This window comes from Erythrolamprus reginae, chromosome 1 (genome assembly GCF_031021105.1).
Source record: "Erythrolamprus reginae isolate rEryReg1 chromosome 1, rEryReg1.hap1, whole genome shotgun sequence".
NCBI classification, from domain to species: domain Eukaryota; kingdom Metazoa; phylum Chordata; class Lepidosauria; order Squamata; family Dipsadidae; genus Erythrolamprus; species Erythrolamprus reginae.
This window is the reverse complement of record NC_091950.1, coordinates 401,147,808-401,167,750: the sequence shown is the minus strand read 5'-3', so window position 1 is coordinate 401,167,750 and position 19,943 is coordinate 401,147,808. Positions and strand designations below refer to the sequence as shown.

General features: G+C 42.1%; 1 protein-coding gene across 1 annotated transcript in view; it reads left to right on the top strand.

Annotated features, from left to right (window-relative positions):
- MMP28 (matrix metallopeptidase 28) overlaps positions 1 to 19,943 on the top strand; it is a 61,006-nt gene that overhangs the window by 25,457 nt on the left and 15,606 nt on the right. The window contains exon 4 of the mRNA XM_070742283.1: positions 15,256 to 15,477. Coding sequence (XP_070598384.1) covers positions 15,256 to 15,477 — 222 coding nt within the window. The remainder of the gene's footprint in view (positions 1 to 15,255; positions 15,478 to 19,943) is intronic.

Genomic DNA, 19,943 nt, shown 5'->3' with positions numbered 1-19,943 from the left:
TTTGGAAATCTGTATTCTTCTGGACCAGGTTGTAATTTTAAAGTGGGAACTCAAAGACTCCAAGGCGATATCTAGTAGCCCCCATGGAGTTTCTGAGCTGAGATGGCTCAGTGATTAGAGTGCAGCACTACAGGCTACTTCAACTGACTGCTAGCTGCATTTCAGCAGTTCAAATCTCACCACCGGCTCAAGGTTGACTCAGCCTTCCATCCTTCCGAGGTGGGTAAAATGAAGGCCCAGATTGTTGGGGAAAATATCCTGACTCTTTAAACCATTTAGAGAGGGTTGTAAAATACAGTGATACCTTGTCTTACAAACTTAATTGGTTCCGGGATGAGGTTCTTAAGGTGAAAAGTTTGTAAGATGAAACAATGTTTCCCATAGGAACCAATGGAAAAGTGATTAATGCGTGCAAGCCCAAAATTCACCACTTTTGCCAGCAGAAGCGCCCGTTTTTGCGCTGCTGGGATTCCCCTGAGGCTCTCCTCCATGGGAAACCCCACCTCCGGACTTCTGTGTTTTTGCGATGCTGCAGGGGAATCCCAGCATTGCAAAAATGAGCGCTTTGCTGGCAACGGAAGTCCGGAGGTGGAGTTTCCCAGTAAAGAGAGCATCAGTGAAATTGCAGCATCGCAAAAACACCGAAGTCCTCGAAACCCCACCTCCGGACTTCCGTGTTTTTGTGATGCTGTGACTTCGCTGTGGCTCCCCTCGCTGGGAAGCCCCACCTCCGGACTTCTGTTGCCAGCGAAGCGCCCATTTTTGCACTGCTAGGATTCCCCTGCAGCATTGCAAAAACGCGGAAGTCTGGAGGTGGTGTTTCCCATGGAGGGGAGGTTCAGGGGAATTCTAGCAGTGCAAAAACAGGCACGCTGGCAACAGAAGTTTGGAGGCGGGGCATGCCAGTGGTGTCGGCTTGGGTTTGTAAGGTGAAAACAGTTTGTAAGAAGAGGCAAAAAAATCTTAAACCCCGGGTTTGTATCTCGAAAAGTTTGTATGATGAGGCGTTTGTAAGACGAGGTATCACTGTACTGTGAAGCGGTATATAGGTCTTGTCAATACTACATACTGCAACAGTTGGGTTTGTCAATTTATGAACTAACCAGCAATGTATGTTTGGAGGAAATAGTATAATGTTTCTTTAAGAGCTAGGGCTGCAATTAGTCATATAAGGGAGACAGATGTGTTGCTCTTTGTTGGATTGTAATGTATTGTTGGTTGTTGGTGGCTTTTGCGGTTAGTCTTGCTAATACCATATATTGCTGTGTGCTAAGTTTTGCTTTGTGCTTAATATTGGTGTGTGCTAATATATTGCTATGTGCTAAATATTGATCGATGTACTTGCTGTGTGCTTAATATTGGTCTATGTATTGTATTATAGTATTGTAGAGAAATGAGTGTAATATTAATGGTTAGTGCTGTATGTATAGAACTGTATATGATTGCTTGAATTGGATATGTATGTAGCTGACTGTATATGCTGGTTAGTCTATTGTATACATTATAAATAATATTTATTAATATATACACAGACTATATTAGTCTGTGTTATTGGCTGAACAACCACCACTGCCACATATACTCTTTTTGAAGTTTGGTATTCTAACATTGGTGTAAGCCCAGTGTAGAATGCTAACAGGTCTAAGTGCTATTGCTATTGCTATCTAATCTGTTGTGGTTAGCTCTAGCCCAGCTCCTGCCCCAAGGAATGTGGAGGTGGAGGTGGGGGAGACATCCACATGCCGCAGGCCTGTTTTGCTCCCAGTAGAATCTGCCGACAAAGTCTCCTCTGACCAAGGAAGCGTGAGTGACAGGGAAGAGGGGAGTTTGGCAGACAGCCCAGGAGGAGATTAGTCATCTGTATCATCCCTGGATTCTGAACAAGAATTAATGACACATCCATGCATGCATAGAGTGATGCATAGGAGATAATAACTGAAGGATTATTACAAGAGAAAATGAGGCCACCTGTGGTTGGGTGGGGCTGCTGTAATTAGTGCTACAAATAAAAGTGCAGCCTGGTGTTTTAACCTCATGGCAGTTTATCTGATTCATTGTTTCGTCAAGATCGTGGTTTTTGCTCTTCAGGATTGTGTGTGTAGACTCTCTGGACTTTAGAATTGGACTCAATTTCCCAGTTATTGGACGAGCAATTGGACTGCATTTAACCTGTGCCTTGTGTGTACCAGAAAAATCCCTTTGACATTTAAAAAGGGAGCTGTTTCTGTTTCTCTGTTTATAAAAACTTTTGGGTTTTCCTTTTATCGTGTGGTGTTTGTCTTCCTGGACTAATTACCCTGTAATTAACGGGCGGTTGAGACACGCCGGCAGAACATAATCTACGGATAGTACAGACCTGGGCACAAGAGACCTTTGGAAACTCTCCACTCAATTTTTGAGAAGAACAATTGGATGGGTAATTTATTCAAGGGAAGGTGACTTTCTCTGATGGTCTTTCAAGGAGAGAGCTCCTCCTTAGCAGCATTACTCCTGAAGAAGTCCACTGTAAAGAATTCCATCCTGAGGTCTTCTCTTGATATTGAGTGGAAATCTGGGATGCCTGAAAAAGTTGCAGTACAAAGAAGTGTTGAGTGCAGCAATAACAACGTTCAGTTTCTTTTTCTTTTTCCTTTTCCTTTATTCATTTATTTACTTATAAAAATTACGTAGTTGCCCATCTCGCGAGAGGTGACTCTGGGTATCATACGGCAAAAAAAAAAAAGGGTATAAAAACTGTTCTGCCGGGCTCTCTGATAGGAGCCTCCCAAAAATTCAAGGATAAAAATTTCAGACACACACATGTTTGAAAATTCAAAACAATGTTCTTTATCACAAAATTCAAAATAAACTAAGCACTCTTTTTGTATTGTAAAGAGCACAGGTCCCAGAACAACCGGATAGTCTGTACAATTTCCCTTAAGCAGTCATTAAGTACTTAGCTAGCAGCTGTGAAGACACTTCACACCCCTTCTTCTTCCAAGGAAGTGAGACACACACACACACACACACACGTTGCTCTGCTTTGGTTTCAAAGGCGTGAAAAAGCAACAAAGTCCAGCAACACAAGATTCCTGACAAACTCTGATCAGATATTCTTCCATAACGGCCAAACCTACATGCTGCTATTTATAGCAGCAGCCCTAATTACTGGAGCCCCACCCAAACACAGGTGGCCTCCCTTATTTCCTGTAATATGTTTTTACTTGGTCTCTTCTATGCGTAATTCTGCACTTGCTTGGGTCCAAAATATCATCATCTGAAGCAATAGAAGATAAGGGAGATTGACTGCCTGGGCTGTGTGCCAAGCCCTCCTCTGCCGAGTCACTCCCACCTTCTTCTTCGTCCGAGGAAACTAAACTCTGAACTGATTCTGTCGGCAATAACACAGGCCTGTGACATGTTGAATTTTCCCCTGCATCCACCTCCCTATTCCCTGGGGCAGGAGCTGGGGCAGAGCCAACCACAACAAAAAAACATAAACATTTTAAACACATGTCCATCTCGCGAGGACTCTGGATATCATACGGCAAAAAAAAAAAAGGTATAAAAATCATAAACATTTTAAACACGTGTATATTTAAAAAAGAAAAACAAACACACACAAGAGATTTATCCAGCAATGAAAGTGTTCTCCTTGCTGGACTCAATCCATTAAATTAAAAAAGAAAAAAAAAAGAAAACCGCTGACTAAATAAGCCCTGAACCAATTATTCACGTTGGGGATTTCAAGTGCCAGGCATTAGACTCTTCACTTACTTAACCAGCTCGGTCGGCTTAATAGCTTTCCTAGACAGCAGACGTCAGAGAAGCTGAGAGAGCAGCTGTTTCGAAGACAAACCCCCAGGAAACATTTGAGTGGAAGGATTAAGTAATTGCCTGTGCAGGCTTCAAACTGGGCCTGACAAGGCTGCATCTGGGCAAGAGGCCAGAAACACCAGGTTGCAACCCCCCTCCCCACGCCCCACCTGCTTGAGTTGTCTTCTCTAGCATGAAGAGGCCTGTCCTTTGTCACAACGGCCTGGCCTTCTTCCCCTCCTGCATTTGTGCCTGAGGATATAGACGAGGGTCGCCCAGAAAGTCAATGCACCACATTTTTTTTCTTCAACAATTATTTATTGAACACAATGAAACTTACACATAAGGAAGAATGATGTTTCTTCTACACTCCCTATTCTTCCACATAATCTCTGTCCCGTTCTATGGCCTTCCCCCAGTGAGACACAAGGGCATTTATGCCCTGTTGGTACCATGCCCAGCGACCAGTTAGGTCCCACAGAGTGGGTCTTCTCCGAGTCCCGTCAACTAAACAACGCCGCTTAGTGGGACCCAGGGGAAGAGCCTTCTCTGTGGCGGCCCCGGCCCTCTGGAACTAACTCCCCCCCAGAGATTAGAATTGCCCCCACCCTCCTTGCCTTTTGTAAGCTACTTAAAACCCACCTCTGCCGCCAGGCATGGGGGAATTGAGATACTCTTTCCCCCTAGGCCTTTACAATTTTATGTATGGTATGTCTGTATGTATGTTTAGTTTTTATAATAATAGGTTTTTAATTGTTTTTAGTATTGGATTATTATTATATGCTGTTTTATTATTGCTGTTAGCCGCCCCGAGTCTCTGGAGAGGGGCGGCATGCAAATCCAATAAATAAAATAAATAAATAAATCCAATAAATACTTCTTGTTCTGGTCACGAAGCATGACGGGCTACCAAAATTTTTACTACCACACTGTGGGCGTGGCTTATGCATTTTGTTTCAACATCTTTCTGTGCAAATTGGGTGCTCTGGGGTGGAGCTCCAAATTTTGCTGCCGGAACTGCATTCCTGACAGTTCCCATAGGAGCCCATCACTGTCACGAAGCCATTTCTGCACTGTGTGAATCACCTCTTCGTCATCCTAAAAATGTCTTCCGCGACTAACCGTACTTCTGTCGACTGCAGATTCTCCATAAACTGTACACAAACGTTTGTGAATGTTCCCAACAGTTTCTTTCTCCGGAATGAGAAATTCAATGATGACACACTGCTTGTAACGTATGTCACTTACAGACGCCATTTCACTGCTACAGTTACACTATCTGTCTGAAGAAAGGCAAAATTTACATACACACTCCTGACAATTCAAATAATGTATATCTAAAGTTTCACATTCATACCATTATTGTAGGCTGAGAAAAAAAAATGGTGCATTACTTTATGGGCGACTCTCATATGTGCCTCCATTGATTCATTTATTTATTGAATTTGGAGGCTGCCCTGACTCTAAATGGCTTGGAGAGGCATGTACGTCAAAGGAACACAGCCAGTGAAATAATGGAAACGATAATGCATGTCTAGAGAAAGTAAGGCAATAACCAAAGAAGAACGAGAACCAGTATTGTCTACTACAGTGGTTCTCAACCTTTCTAATATCACAACCCTTAATACAGTTCCTCATGTTGTAGTGATCCCCAACCATATGTTTAGCACCAATTCTCCCAACAGAACTTTAAGTTGATTGGCAGGAAGGTCAGAGGGACACCTCTCCACTGCAAGTGCCTGATTGGCTGGATTGTAAAAATATGTTCCGAGGCGACAGAATAGAAACTTTAATTCCTAACACCATGGGAAGTTTGTCTTTTCCCATGGTCATAGGCGACCACTGTGAAATGGTTGTTCGTCCCCCGAAGGGGTCCCGACACCCAGATTGAGAACCACTGGCCTAGTAGGTTTGTCTAAAGTACTAAGCAAGAAATTGGAAGACTGGGAGTTCCAGTCCCATCTCAACCATTAAAATATGGCTGGCTGCCTTTGAACTATTCTCTCTCTCAGTGTAATCTACTTTGCAGGGCTGTTGTTATGGGGAAAATAGGAGGAGGAAAAAACATTAGGTGTGTTTACTGCCTTGAGTTATTTATAAAAATAATAAAGGTGGGACAAACACATGCTAAGCTAAGCTAAAAGTATGGTTTTTGGAATGGAATAGAATAGAATTCTTTGTTGGCCAAGTGTGATTGGACACACAAGGAATTTGTCGTTGGTGTATATGCTCTCAGTGTACATAAATGAAAAGCTACATTTGTTAAGAATCATGAGGTACAACACTTAATGATTGTCATAGGTAGTGAAGGGCTACCAAAGTTTTTACTACCACACTGTGGGTGTGGCTTATGCAGGACGCCCTGCATTTTCTTTCAACATCTTTCAGTGCAAATTGGGTGCTCTAGGGTGGAGCTCCATTTTCGCTACCCCACTGTGCCCCCCCCTCATCCGGGCAGTAGCCCACCCCTGGTCATGGGGTACAAATAAGTAATTAGGAAACAATCAATATTAATATAAATCATAAGGATACAAGCAACAAGTTACAGTCATACAGTCATAAGTTGGAGGAGATGGGTGATAGGAACAATGAGAAGACTACTAATAATAGTAATGCAGCCTTAGTGAATGTTCTGTCGGGCTCTCTGGTAGACTTCTCCCAAAAATTCACAGGTACAAATTTCAGACACACACACGTTTGAAAATTCAAAACAATATTCTTTATAATGAAAAGGCACTTAAACTAAGCCTTCTTTTGGTATAGCAAAGAGCACTCGTCTCCAAACAAACTGGTAATTTGTACAAGTCTCTTATCAGTTCTGTGATACTTAGCTTGCAGCTGTGAGGCAATTCACAGTCCTTCTTCTTTCACAAAGTGAAACACACTTTGCTCTGGTTTAGTTTCAAAGCGGGGAAAAATCAGCAAACAAAAGGTCAAAGTCAGTAAAGCAGTCACAAAACACAATGATCAGATAATCCTCCACAATGGCCAAACCCACAGCAGCCTCACTAATTACCACAACCCCACCCAACCACAGGTGGCCTCATTTTCTTTGATAATAATCTCTCAGTTGTTGCTGCCTATGCATCGCTCTCCGCATGCGTGGCTGTATCATTAACTCTTGTTCTGAATCCAAGGAGGAGCTAGATAATTGATCTCCTTCTGAGCTGTGTGCCACACTCTCCTCCTCCCTGTCACTCATGTCTTCTTGGTCAGAGGAGCCTTCACCAGCAGATTCCACTGGGGGCAAAACAGGCCTGCAGCATGTGGCTGTCTCCCCCACATCCACAGTCCTTAGGGCAGGAGCTGGGCCAGAGCTAACCACAACAGTGAATAGTTTGACAGTGTTGAGGGAATTATTTGTTTAGCAGAATGATGGCATTCGGGAAAAAAAACTGTTCTTGTGTCCAGTTGTCTTGGTGTGCAGTGCTCTATAGCATTGTTTGGAGGGGAGGAGTTGAAACAATTTATGTCCAGGAGGATGCGAGGGGTCACTAAATATTTTCCCCTGTCTGTGACCACATGCGGGATCCTTTGGGGGAAGTCTATCCTATTTCTACTGCACTTTCTTGTCTTAAGTGAAATATATGCCTCTCCCTTAATTTCTCTTCACAGGATTTAGCTTTCAGTCCTTCATCATCCTCACTTCCTTCTCTTGCTTTTGCTCCAATTTGTGAGAAGGTGAAAACTTTTTAAGTGTGGTAACACGAACTGGACACTGTACTTATTCTGGGATTCTACTTATTCTATGCAGAACAGAATGAGATGAAAGGTAGCTGTTCATTTAGGATCATTCTCTTAGCAGCCTTTTCAAATTACAATGATGTGGGGGGGAAATCCAGTCCTCACACTTGTGACCGGTGCTTGCATTTACAACTGTCACATTATCCCTTTAGTGACATGATCACAGTTTGGCAGTTGACTCAGATTTACAACCGGTTGCAGTGAACCCTCATGTAGTCACAGGATTGCATTTGACAATAGTTTTGCTGAAAATTGACATTTACATTTCAGGTTTTCAGCAAAATTGGCCCATAGAAAATTATTATTATTATTATTATTATTATTATTATTATTATTATTATTATTAATTAGATTTGTATGCCGCCCCTCTCCGTAGACTCAGGGCAGCTCACAACAACAATAAAACAATATACAACAAATTTAATAATTTAAAAGTCACTAAAAACCCCTTATTAAAAAGCAAAAACGTACACACAAACATACCATGCATAAACTGCATAGGCCCGGGGGAGATGTCTCAATTCCCCCATGTCTGATGGCAGAGGTGGGTTTTAAGGAGTTTACGAAAGGCAAGGAGGGTGGGGGCAATTCTAATCTCTGGGGGGAGCTGGTTCCAGAGGGTTGGGGCCACCACAGAGAAGGCTCTTCCTCTTGGGCCCACCAGACGACATTATTTAGTCGACGGGACCCGGAGAAGCCAACTCTGTGGGACCTAACCGGTCTCTGGGATTCGTGTGGCAGAAGGTGGTCCCGGAGATATTCTGGTCTGATGCCATGAAGGGCTTTATAGGTCATAACCAACACTTTGAATTGTGACCGGAAACTGAGCGGCAACCAATGCAGACTGCATTAAATTATTAGTTCACTTAACAACCAAGGCATTTGTTTAATGGCCATTGCAATAAAGGACATCTGATTGGGTCGAACACATAGGTGACCCCATTTATGAGTGTTGTGACTTAAGATCATTATGGTTGTAACTCAAAAACTACCTGTAAGTTTCTTTTAGTATGACAGAAGACACGGCAGTAGGGCTAAGAAGAACCAAATTGGTAGCAAACTACTGGATAGTCCATTTTTTAAAAATGATGGAGGAAGCTTTAGAAAGGTTTTACAAACAAATGATGGCAATTGGAATTGGGCCTTGCTCTAAGCAAGGGGGAAAACCCGCCACACAATAGCTGCTTTTTCCCCGTGAAAACCAATACTGCGAGAAAATCTTTCCCCTTTGTAAATTATTTTTTGCCTTCCTTTAAGGAACACACTTATAATTTGAGTCTGAGAACCCTGCGGCTTATTTTACAAGGTTTGAGTCATGGTTCTCTCCCCTCCCCTCTTAAAACCTTAATTGCAGCTGTCATTTGTATCTATCACTTTGTGGGGAATTGAACAGTTTGCACCCATCCCAAATGCAGGTGCGCTTTTTTGAAACTGGGCTGTGTGTTTCACTTCCAGAAGACGAGTATCAGACGTTAGGCTGTTATAAAATGGTTGATCCTGTTATCAGTTGATGATGCCTGTTAGGACAGTCTTTGTTATGGTTTTAAAAACTTATGTGCTCTGAAGATAGAAAGTGTAGCTCTATTCACAAATTATAAACTTGTCAGTCCCATTTTAGTCTAACATTTTGTCTGGAAACAGCCTGTGAGATTCATTTTTGCTTCAGTGAATTCTGTAGGTCTAGAACAGCGTTTCCCAACTGGTGTGCCGCGAGACACGGTCAGGTGTGCTGCGAAGCTAGGACCTAGAGAAGCTCCAGCTGGGTGGGGCACTGCCGGTGCCGGACCGCCGTATCCAGCGTTCTCCTGCTGGGCCCCAAAGAAGGAAGGCGGGAAAAAGGAGGCAGGGGCGGGGAGGTGCGGCAGTAGGAGTAAAGGGAGCCGCGGCCGCCCCTGCATCCCCACGGTGCCTCTGGCCAAACGCGCCCCTGGCTTCTCCGCCTTGCCCCATTGCCCGCCCGATCCGCCCACTCTCCGCTGCCGCTGCCTCCTGTCTTGGGGTGCGATCTGCCCCCTCTCCTCCGCTGCCGCCTCCTGTCTTGGGGCGCGATCCGCCCCCCTCTCCTCCTCCGCCGCCTTCTGCCTTGGGGCACGATCCGCCCCCCTCTCCTCCTCCGCCGCCTCCTGCCTTGGGGCGAGCAATCCGGGAATCCGGGACTGTGTGGCTTTGTGCCATGAAGAGAAAACGGCTGACTTTTCCCTGCTGCCATTTTCTCTTCATGGCGCAAAGCCACACAGTCCCGGACTCCTGTATCGCTTGCTTCTCCGGTCAGCAAAGCCATCTGCCCAGGAAAGCGCCGCACATTGAAAAAGCGTGAGGCTTTTCTGGGCAGCCGGCTTGCTGGCCGGAGAAGCGAGCGATCCGGGAGTCCGGGACTGTGTGGCTTTGCGCCATGAAGAGAAAACGGCAGCAGGGAAAAGTCGGCCGTGTTAACGGGAGGCGGCGCGTGGCCAGGCGCTGGGGAGGTCTGGGAGGGCGAGGGGCTCCGGCTCTCTCTCTCTTTCTTTTTCTCTCTGTTGCCGGCATAGTGAACGAGAGAGAAAGAGAGAGAGAGAAAAAGGAGGGGAGAGAGAATGAGAGAGAAAGAAAGCAAGAGAAAGAGAGGGAAAGAAAGCAAGAGAGAGAGAGAAAGAGAGGGGGGAAGGAGGGAGAGGGAAAGACATAGAGGGAGGGAAGGAGGGAGAGAGAAAGAGAGCAAAAAAGAGAGAAAGAAAGAGGGATGGAGAGAGAGAAAGAAGGGAAGGAAGGAAGAGAGAGAAAGAGGTAGGGAGAAATAGAGTGAAATGGAGGAAGATATTTTTTTTTGTCCAAACTTTTCTTTAGCCCCCCCGCCCACCCGCCCGCCCCCCCGGTTCAGTGTTCCCCAGAATTTTGAAAATATTAATAATGTGCCGCGGCTCAAAAAAGGTTGGGAAACACTGGTCTAGAAAACTGGAATTAGGTAAATTGGGTGTAAATTAAGCCTGATGGCCAAAATAATTTCCTGCATTTGCACTATTCATGCTTGGTTTTGAAACACACTAAGCCACAAATAAGCTATCATGCTTAACCTTAATCGTATTAAGCCTGCTCTTGAATACATATTTCCTTCCAAACCAAGTTCAGAAGATTTTTATGTGAACACAGTCTGAAAGTACCATGGAAAACACAATTGGTGGGTTCCTCAGAGCAAATCTGGTTATTGAATTTTGAAGAGTGTCCAGCTTTGGCAAGTCTTGGTCCAGAATTAAACAGCAGTAGCTGCGGGGTAGCTGTGTATCTCTATTTACAGAGAGTTATCCTTTGATAGAAGTGAATAATTGTAGCTCAAGGTTAAACTGTGACATCGGTGGTGCTGTCTGAGCTTGGCTGTTTTCTTACAGACATTTCATCATCAAACTAGACAACACCATCAATGCTAAAAGGGAATGGGGTTTGCTTTCTTTTTGTATGCTAGTGACTTGCCCTATAAATGTTAGTGGAGTATTGATGGCGATTCCTTGTTTAGTCTGTTGTTCATTGTTAGCTTGTTTGTCTGACTTGATAGTTCCTTGACTGAGGTATTGTTTACTTGATTATCAAGCACTAATTTTGGTGTTAACCTCTGCTCATCTTGGTGTTGATTGCTGGTGAGATGTTTTGGTCTTTTTGTTTCCTTGTTTGGTTTTCTGATTGTCGCTTTGGAATAATATGTAGATGTTGTTTATCTCTATGACACTGATTATAATATCTAAGCAGCTTGCCAGAGTCCCCAAAATAGGTAAATGCAACAGTAATTACTAGATTGTAGCAAAGTTCCATATCGTAGATTTACAGAGATTGCCTGGAAGCCCGGAGCTAATTAATGCAGACAAAAATATGGTTCTTTTAAAACACAAGATGGAGACAAGAGCTGCAACAAGATTCTGGAACGAAACTGCATTGTCCTCTGCACCAAAGCTTCGTGTTACTCTTCTTTAAATAGCTTGAGGGTATGGCACAGTAGCCAGCAGTGCTACTCGTGAGGAAGCCTCCTCCTGAGTAACCACTCTTGTCTCCTATAGGCCCTGCAAATCCTAGCATCAAAAGGGGCTCCTCCTCTTCTCCTGAGTCACTCTCTCAGGAGGTGCAGAAGGCCCTGGTTGCTCTTCAGCCTCTGACACCACATCCTCTTCACTGTCATTCTTGGGTGCCAGGAACAAAGGTCGCTTCTACCGTGCCTCCACTGTCTCTGAGTCCTCTGAATTTGTCTTGAGGGTCAGTCTTCCTCTGTTATGATCCTCTATTGAAAGCTTGTCAGAGTAGTCCTTTGACTGAGGGCATCCTTTAAGAGAAATCTTACTAGAGTAAATCAAGTACTTAAAATTAAATTTTTAAAATTTTAAAATTTAAATTTTTAAAATTAGCCGCCCCGAGTCTGCGGAGAGGGGCGGCATACAAATCTAATAAATAATAATAATCTAATAAATAATAATTATAAGGAAGGAGAATAGGAGCTTTGAAGTTGTACATCTATGGCAGAAATGGGGAGCTATGGCCCTTTTATGACTTGTGGACTTCAACTCACAGAATTAAAGTTCACAAGTCATTAAAGGACCATAGTTCCCCACCCTTGATCTTTGGTAAGCATGCGAACACACAAGAAAAATCTCGCTCAAATCATTCCCCCCTCAAAAGTTCAACCAACCAGATTTTAATTGCTTTCCACAAACCAGTTGGATAAAAAAGAATCCCTCAGGGAAGGGATGCCATTCCGGGGTGTGTGTTTGTGTGTGTGTGTACACAATGGAGAAAGAGCCATTTCTGAGAACCCCATAGATTGACATTCATTAATTAAAAGACGGCACCCACAAGAAGTCTGCCATTCTTGATTTAATCGGGTGGGGGAGCATGATCCCAAAGCAGAATTAATTGAGCAAAAATGGTTGAAGCTTGGCCTGTAGCCCCCATTATCTGAATGCTGACAAGGGATAATAGGGGTTGTAGACCCAAACCTTTAATCAATGTAAAATTTTGGAAAATGTGTTTTAATGGGCATACAGGCAGACTCTAAAACACAGCATTTGTTACAAGGATTTCTTACAAATCAAGCTGTGCTTTTTTTATCCCAATCAAAATTTATGCGCCAAGCCATTTTGCAGTTCATGGAGTCTTTAATCTTCTCTCCAGGGCTTGTTATATTTGGCAGATATAGGGCTGGATGAACTATTAGAGTAATTGGAGGGAGGAAGATTGACATCTTGGCCCCCAAATGATAGCCTGTGAGGCTCCCTTGATCCCTAGGATGAGCTCGCTCTTTTTCTTGTGCCCAAAGCAGGAAACAGCTCCTTGGGGAATGGCGCTGTCTTTTCTCTTAGAAAGGAAATGCTTTCAAGAATCCAGTGTCTGAAGGAAGCAGTCCGTGTCCTTTCGTTTACCGTGAGAATCACAGCAGGCTGCTGAATGTGGAGCCCTTTCTTTGACTGATACAGATTGTCTGTCTGATGTCAACTCACTCTCACTCTAGACTTCTATATTCTTACATAATAATAATAATAATAATAATAATAATAATAATAATAATAATTGTTGTGGTTAGCTCTGGCCCAGCTCCTGCCCCAAGGACTGTGGATGTGGGGGAGACATCCACATGTTGCAGGCCTGTTTTGCCCCCCGGTGGAATCTGCTGATGAAGGCTCCTCTGACCAAGAAGACATGAGTGACAGGGAGGAGGAGAGTGTGGCAGACAGCTCAGAAGGAGATCAATTATCCAGCTCCTCCTTGGATTCAGAACAAGAGTTAATGATACAGCCACGCATGCGGAGAGCGATGCATAGGCAGCAACAACTGAGAGATTATTATCAAAGAAAATGAGGCCACCTGTGGTTGGGTGGGGCTGTGGTAATTAGTGAAGCTGCTATAAAGAGCAGCCTGTGGGTTTGGCTATTGTGGAGGATTATCTGATTGTTGTGTTTCGTGACTGCTTTACTGACTTTGACTTTTTGTGTGCTGATTTTCCCCCGCTTTGAAACTAAACCAGGGCAAAGTGTGTTTCACTTTGTGAAAGAAGAAGGACTGTGAATTGCCTCACAGCTGCAAGCTAAGTATCACAGAACTGATAAGGGACTTGTACAAATTACCAGTTTGTTTGTTTGCTCTTTGCTATACCAAAAGAGGGCTTGGTTTAAGTGAATTTTCATTATAAAGAAATTTGTCTGAAATTTGTATCTGTGAATTTTCAGGAGGATTCTACCAGAGAGCCCGACAGAACAAATAATAATAATAGTAGTAGTAGTAGTTATTGTTATTGTTGTTATTGTTATTGTTGTTGTTGTTGTTATTATTATTATTATTTATTAGATTTGTATGCCGCCCCTCTCCGAAAACTTGGGGCGACTTGGTCTAAACTGGGTCTAAACTTGGTCTACTTGGTCTAAACTGAGGAAATGGGATTTTTTTAAAGGGCTAGATACACTGCCACTTCGGATGGGAGGTATGCCCACATTCCTGTAGTCCATTGTGGAAATACTGTATTTTTCAGAGCATAGGACGCACCAGAGTATAAGACGCACCTTAGTTTTGGGGGAGGAAATTAGAGAAAAAAAATCCACCTACCAGGTATTCATATGGCTAGCATCCTTAATCTGGTCTGCTTCAGCACATTATTTTATCCCTAGGTAGGGCAAAAAAAAATTTCTTCAAAAGGAGTAGCAATGAAAAAAAGCCTGCAAAACCTTACGGCTGAAAAAAACCTTCTTCGGAGTAATAATGAAAAAATCCTACAAGGGAGAAGACCCAGAACATAAATTGCAAAATTACAAAATCAGTGACATTCAGGGAAATTATTATAAGATGTTTTATAGATGGCACTTGGCACCCTCAAGATTAGTGAAAATCTATCCAAATTTAAATTCAATATGTTGGAAATGCAACAAAGAATTAGGTACCTTCTTTCATCTGTGGTAGACATGTCCCAAAACAAAAGGATTCTGGAAAATAATACACAAATGGCTAATGGAGATAACTGACACAGAAACAGAATTCATTCCAGAATGCATGTTACTAGGAATCAGGGGGGAAAAATACCCCAAAACAATACAGTATCTAATGAGGCATATAGTAATGGCTGTAAGGATATCATACGCAGTTTTAGAAGAATAAAATGATTCCTCCAGAAAACCAATATTATAGAAAATGATGATCTTCATCCTGCTAAAGAGAGGGAAAGGTTACTGATGCTAGATAATAAATTTCTTCAGCTGTAGGGGATTGGGGTGGTAGGAATTTTATGAGTAAGTTACAAATTGCAGGGACCAAATTTGGATATTGGTATCCTTGACTTTTCAAATGGCATCTTTGAACACCCCATTTCGTTTTAATAAAACCTATAATTTATGCCCTTAGTCCGTTGTGACTTTATCTTCTTTATAAATGAATGTGGGCTCTAATTAATAACACTTTCATTTTCACTTTAATTTCATTTAGTGGTTCCCTGCAAAAACTCACAGGATTTCAGAATCAATACAACACAGACACAAGTTACTGTTGTGGGAGAATGAATTTTAGTTGAATTTCTTAAATTTCTGTTATCCTCCAATTCTGGGGCTGTTTGCACATATCTTTAAAACATTTGCTTCGAAGATGCCAAGAACATGCTTCTGTTGTTACTGTGTATGTGCCTTTAACAAGGATGTTGGACTTAACCACCTTATGTCTGATTCATTTTTTTCTGATCTTCCCTCTGCTAATTTCTCTCCCTCCTCCATCTCAACCTTCTAGGTGGCAAATGGTATAAACGACACTTGACTTACCGGATAATCAACTGGCCTTGGTACCTGCCAGAGCAGCAGGTCCGTTTGGCAGTGAAAGCAGCTTTTGAGCTCTGGAGCAACGTCTCTTCCTTGGTTTTTTGGGAAGTAGCAGAAGAGCCTGCAGATATTCGCCTGACATTCTTCTATGGGGATCACAATGATGGAGTTGAGAATGCCTTTGATGGTCCAGGTGCTGATTTGTTATGTCTTACCTCATAAGCATCCTTTGGTTATAAGACCATATTAGTTTTTATTTATTTATTTATTTTATTTATTTATTCATTTGTCCAATACACAAATACATAGGAAGAAAAATAGACATGTAGTAATATATATAAGGGTAAAGTGAACGTAGAGGAGAGGACATATGAAAGAAAGAAAATATATATGATAAGTGAGAGAAAGGAAAGACAATTGGACAGGGGACGAAAGGCACACCAGTGCACTTATGTACGCCCCTTACTGGCCTCTTAGGAACCTGGAGAGGTCAATCGTGGATAGTCTAAGGGAGAACTGTTGTGGGTTAGGGGTTGACACAATTGAGTCCGGCAATCAGTTCCACGCTTCGATAACTCGATTGTTGAAATAATATTTTTTACAGTCAAGTTTGGAGCGGTTCGTATTAAGTTTGAATCTGTTGCGTATTCTTGTGTTGTTGCGGTTGAAGCTGAAGTAGTCATTGACCGGTAGGATGTTGCAGCATATGATCTTGTGGGCAATACTCAAATCATGTATTAGGCGCCATAGTTCTAGGCTTTCTAGGCTCAGGATTGTTAGTCTATTTTCATAGGATATTCTGTTTCGAGTGGAGGAGTGAAGGGCTCTTCTGGTGAAATATCTTTGGACATTTTCAAGGGTGTTGATGTCTGAGATGTGGTATGGGTTCCAGACAGATGAGCAGTAGTCTAGGATGGGTCTGGCAAAAGTTTTGTAGGCTCTTGTGAGCAGTGTGAGATTGCCTGAGCAAAAGCTTCGTAGGATCAGGTTAACAACTCTAGAACCTTTTTTTAGCGATATTGTTGCAGTGGGCTTTAGCACTTAGGTCATTCGATATTAGTATTCCAAGGTCTTTTACTGAGTGTGGGTTGGCAGTGAGAGATTGTTTATTCAGTTCGTATGTGCGGTTTGGATTCTTTTTGCCGATGTGGAGGGTAGAACATTTGTTGGTTGATATTTGAAGTTGCCAGGTGTTAGACCAGTCTGAAACAAAGTCCAGAGTTCTTTTTAAAATTTATTTATTAAAAATAAATTTTATTTGAATACATATATACACACAATACACAAAACAAAACAAAGACATTTAAAAAGAAAATTGGACGAATGTGTAGCAAATCTATATAACGGTTCTAACTATTCTCACATTTTATTACATTTCACTTTTTAAATACTTGTTATAAACCAGTTTTTTAAAGAAAACAATAATCATTATTCATATAAGTAATCTTATATCTCTATTACCCATAATGTAATTTGTCACCAAGAAATAACTCTTTTTTAATTGTTAATTGAATGTACATTAATCACTTTAACCTTTTTTCTAGCCAACAATAGAACATATCCCAGCATTTATAGAATTCAGACTCTTCCTTGTTTTTTATTTCCAGTGTTAATTTGTCCACCTCGGCACATGTTGTAATTTTCTCTATTATTTCCTCCTCCTGTGGCACCATTTCATTTTTTCAGTGCTGAGCAAATGTTAGCCTAGCTGCCGTTGCTATATGTATAATCAAACATACCTGATATTTTTCCAATTTTTGATGTAATATTCCTAGCAAAAAACATTTTGGGTTTTTTCTATTTTAATTCCTAATACAGTGATACCTTGTCTTACAAACTTAATTGGTTCCGGGACGAGGTTCTTAAGGTGAAAAGTTTGTAAGACGAAACAATGTTTCCCATAGGAATCAATGGAAAAGCGATTAATGCGTGCAAGCCCAAAACTCACCCCTTTTGCCAGCCGAAGCGCCAGTTTTCGCGCTGGTGGGATTCCCCTGAGGCTCCCCTCCATGGGAAACACCACCTCCGGACTTCTGTGTTTTTGCAATGCTGCAGGGGAATCCCAGCATCGCAAAAACGAGTGCTTCACTGGCAACAGAAGTCCAGAGGTGGGGTTTCCCAGTGAAGAGAGCATCAGTGAAATCGCAGCATCGCAAAAACACCGAAGTCCTCAAAACCCCACCTCCGGACCTCTGTGTTTTTGCAATGCTGCAATTTCACTGAGGTTCCCCTCACTGGGAAACCCCACCTCCGGACTTCCGTTGCCAGCGAAGCATCCATTTTTGCGCTGCTGGGATTCCTCTGCTGGGATTCTTCTGCTGGGATTCCCCTGCAGCATCATAAAAACACAGAAGTCCAGAGGTGGGGTTTCCCAGGGAGGGGAACCTCAGGGGAATCCCAGCTTCACTGGCAATGCAAGTCCAGAGGCGGGGCATCCCAGCGGTGGTGGTGGGTTTGTAAGGTGAAAATAGTTTGTAAGAAGAGGCAAAAAAATCTTAAAACCCGGGTTTGTATCTCAAAAAGTTTGTATGACGAGGCATTTGTAAGACGAGGTATCACTGTATTTCTTCCAACCAACTTCCAATTTTCCCCCAGAAGAGTTTTGCTTTTTCACAGAGTTCTGATTTCATACATCTTTTGTCATGGGATTCCTACTCTTACTGAAGTTACCTCCAACAAGTCAGAACTTAAAAAGAAATATGCGACCAAGAGCCCTGGGTTTAGAGAGGCAGAAAGAAAGTTGGTAGGGAAGAAATTAGCTTTACCCATCATGATTTTTTTTTTAAATGTGTAGAAAACACCATTTCCTTGATATTGTAATCTGGTTTTTCTCTACACTATCAAGAGAATGTTGTAAATAAAATAAATATTGATAGTCAACCTGGCTGAAGACTTGAGATTCTGATCTCAAGAGCTGGGGTGGGGCAGTGGTTAGATTGCAGCATTGCAGGCTACTTCAGCTAACTGCTAGCTGTAGTTCAGCAGTTGAGATCGCACCACCAGCTCAGGGTTGATTCAGCCTTCCATCCTTCTGAAGTGGTTAAAATGAGGATCCAGATTGTTGGGGGCAATAGGCCGATTCTGTAAAAGACTTAAAGAGGGCTGTAAAAGCACTATGAAGTTGTATATACATCCAAATGCTATTGCTAGCTTAAGTTTGAGGAGCCTCACAGTGTCTGAGAATATACATGGTGTTGTACATACTCCTGGTCAGTTGGAGGATGATGAAGAACTTGAGGACTCTGATACAGATAGTGTTTATGAATTAGTGGTGGGCCTGGGGTTACAGGTAGTAGAACAGGTGAGAGGCCAGCCACAGGATGTTGGTATGAGTCCAGAATCTAGTGAGGAAGAATCACACGTTCGCTGGGTCGATCCAAAATTCAGAAGGGTCCAAAAACGTAAAGAACAAGTGTTTGGAAGAAGATATTAAGGGGAGGAATGGGTTAAACACTGGAGTGATGTATTTGGTACGTCAGGGGGTCAGTGGGGAAGAAGGGTGGAGTTTCAATGTTGTAGAACAAAAATGGAGGGTGTTCCCGTTCAGCTCCCAAGCAAGCAAACTCATTCTGTGCTATTTTCTAGTCATTTCTGCTGTTTTTGAATCATGCTGTGAGTACATAAATCTTGGTGAGGCTGGGAGGAATGCAAAAGGAATGTAATTAGGAGAGATAACCGGAGAACAAGAAATGTGCTAGTATGAAGTGTATTTTGAATACGGAAAGAAGAGAATAAAGATGGAGTTTCCTTGTTTATGAAATACTGCATTTAGTAAAAGTTATTTGTAATAGCTAAAATTCTACCAGAAACCAGAACACATGGGATCTATGAAACCTTCAAAATGATTTTGCACTTGTATGCAGAATTCCTCCTCCTCTTCATCTTTATCTGGCAACTAAGGCATTTATTTCTCAGAAATTATCTTAATTTAAAAAAAAAACATTTTCAGTGCTGAAGAATGATTTTAAGAACCTCTCTTTCTTCCAGACCTTCAATCACCCCAAGCAAATCTTTTAAGGTGAAAGATGATTGGTGGCTTTTCACTTTCCTCCCCATAGGAATCACTTAGATTTTTTCCAATGCAATTCAAAAACCCACATAATATTAAGTAAGAATATGACAGCAGGGCTGAAAGCAAATTATTTTATGTCTTTTGGTCCTGGAATTAGGATGGGGGCTTTTTGTTCTTTCATTGCAGCAACTGAGTTCCAGGCATTTATTCTTCTGCTTCAAAAATTGGGAACTTGGCAGCAATATAGATGATTATAGTAGAACATCAGCAGCAGAGGTGGGTTCCTCCCAGTTCGGACCGATTTGCCCGAACTGATAGCAACCTGCTGGTGACATCACAATGACATCACAGAACCATTTCAGTCAGTGCTGGTCCATGGACGATGCTATCTTTTTTTTTTCTTTTTTTTTTAATGGGATTTAAAAAATATATATTTTAAAAATTTCCTGTTTCTTTTATTATTATTATTATTATTATTATTATTATTATTATTATTATTAATTGGATTTGTATGCCGCCCCTCTCCACAGACTCGGGGCAGCTAACAACAGCAGTAAAACAGTACAACAAAATCCAATACTAAAAAAACAGTTAAAAACCCATTATATAAAAACCAGTCATACATACAAACATACCATGCATAAAAT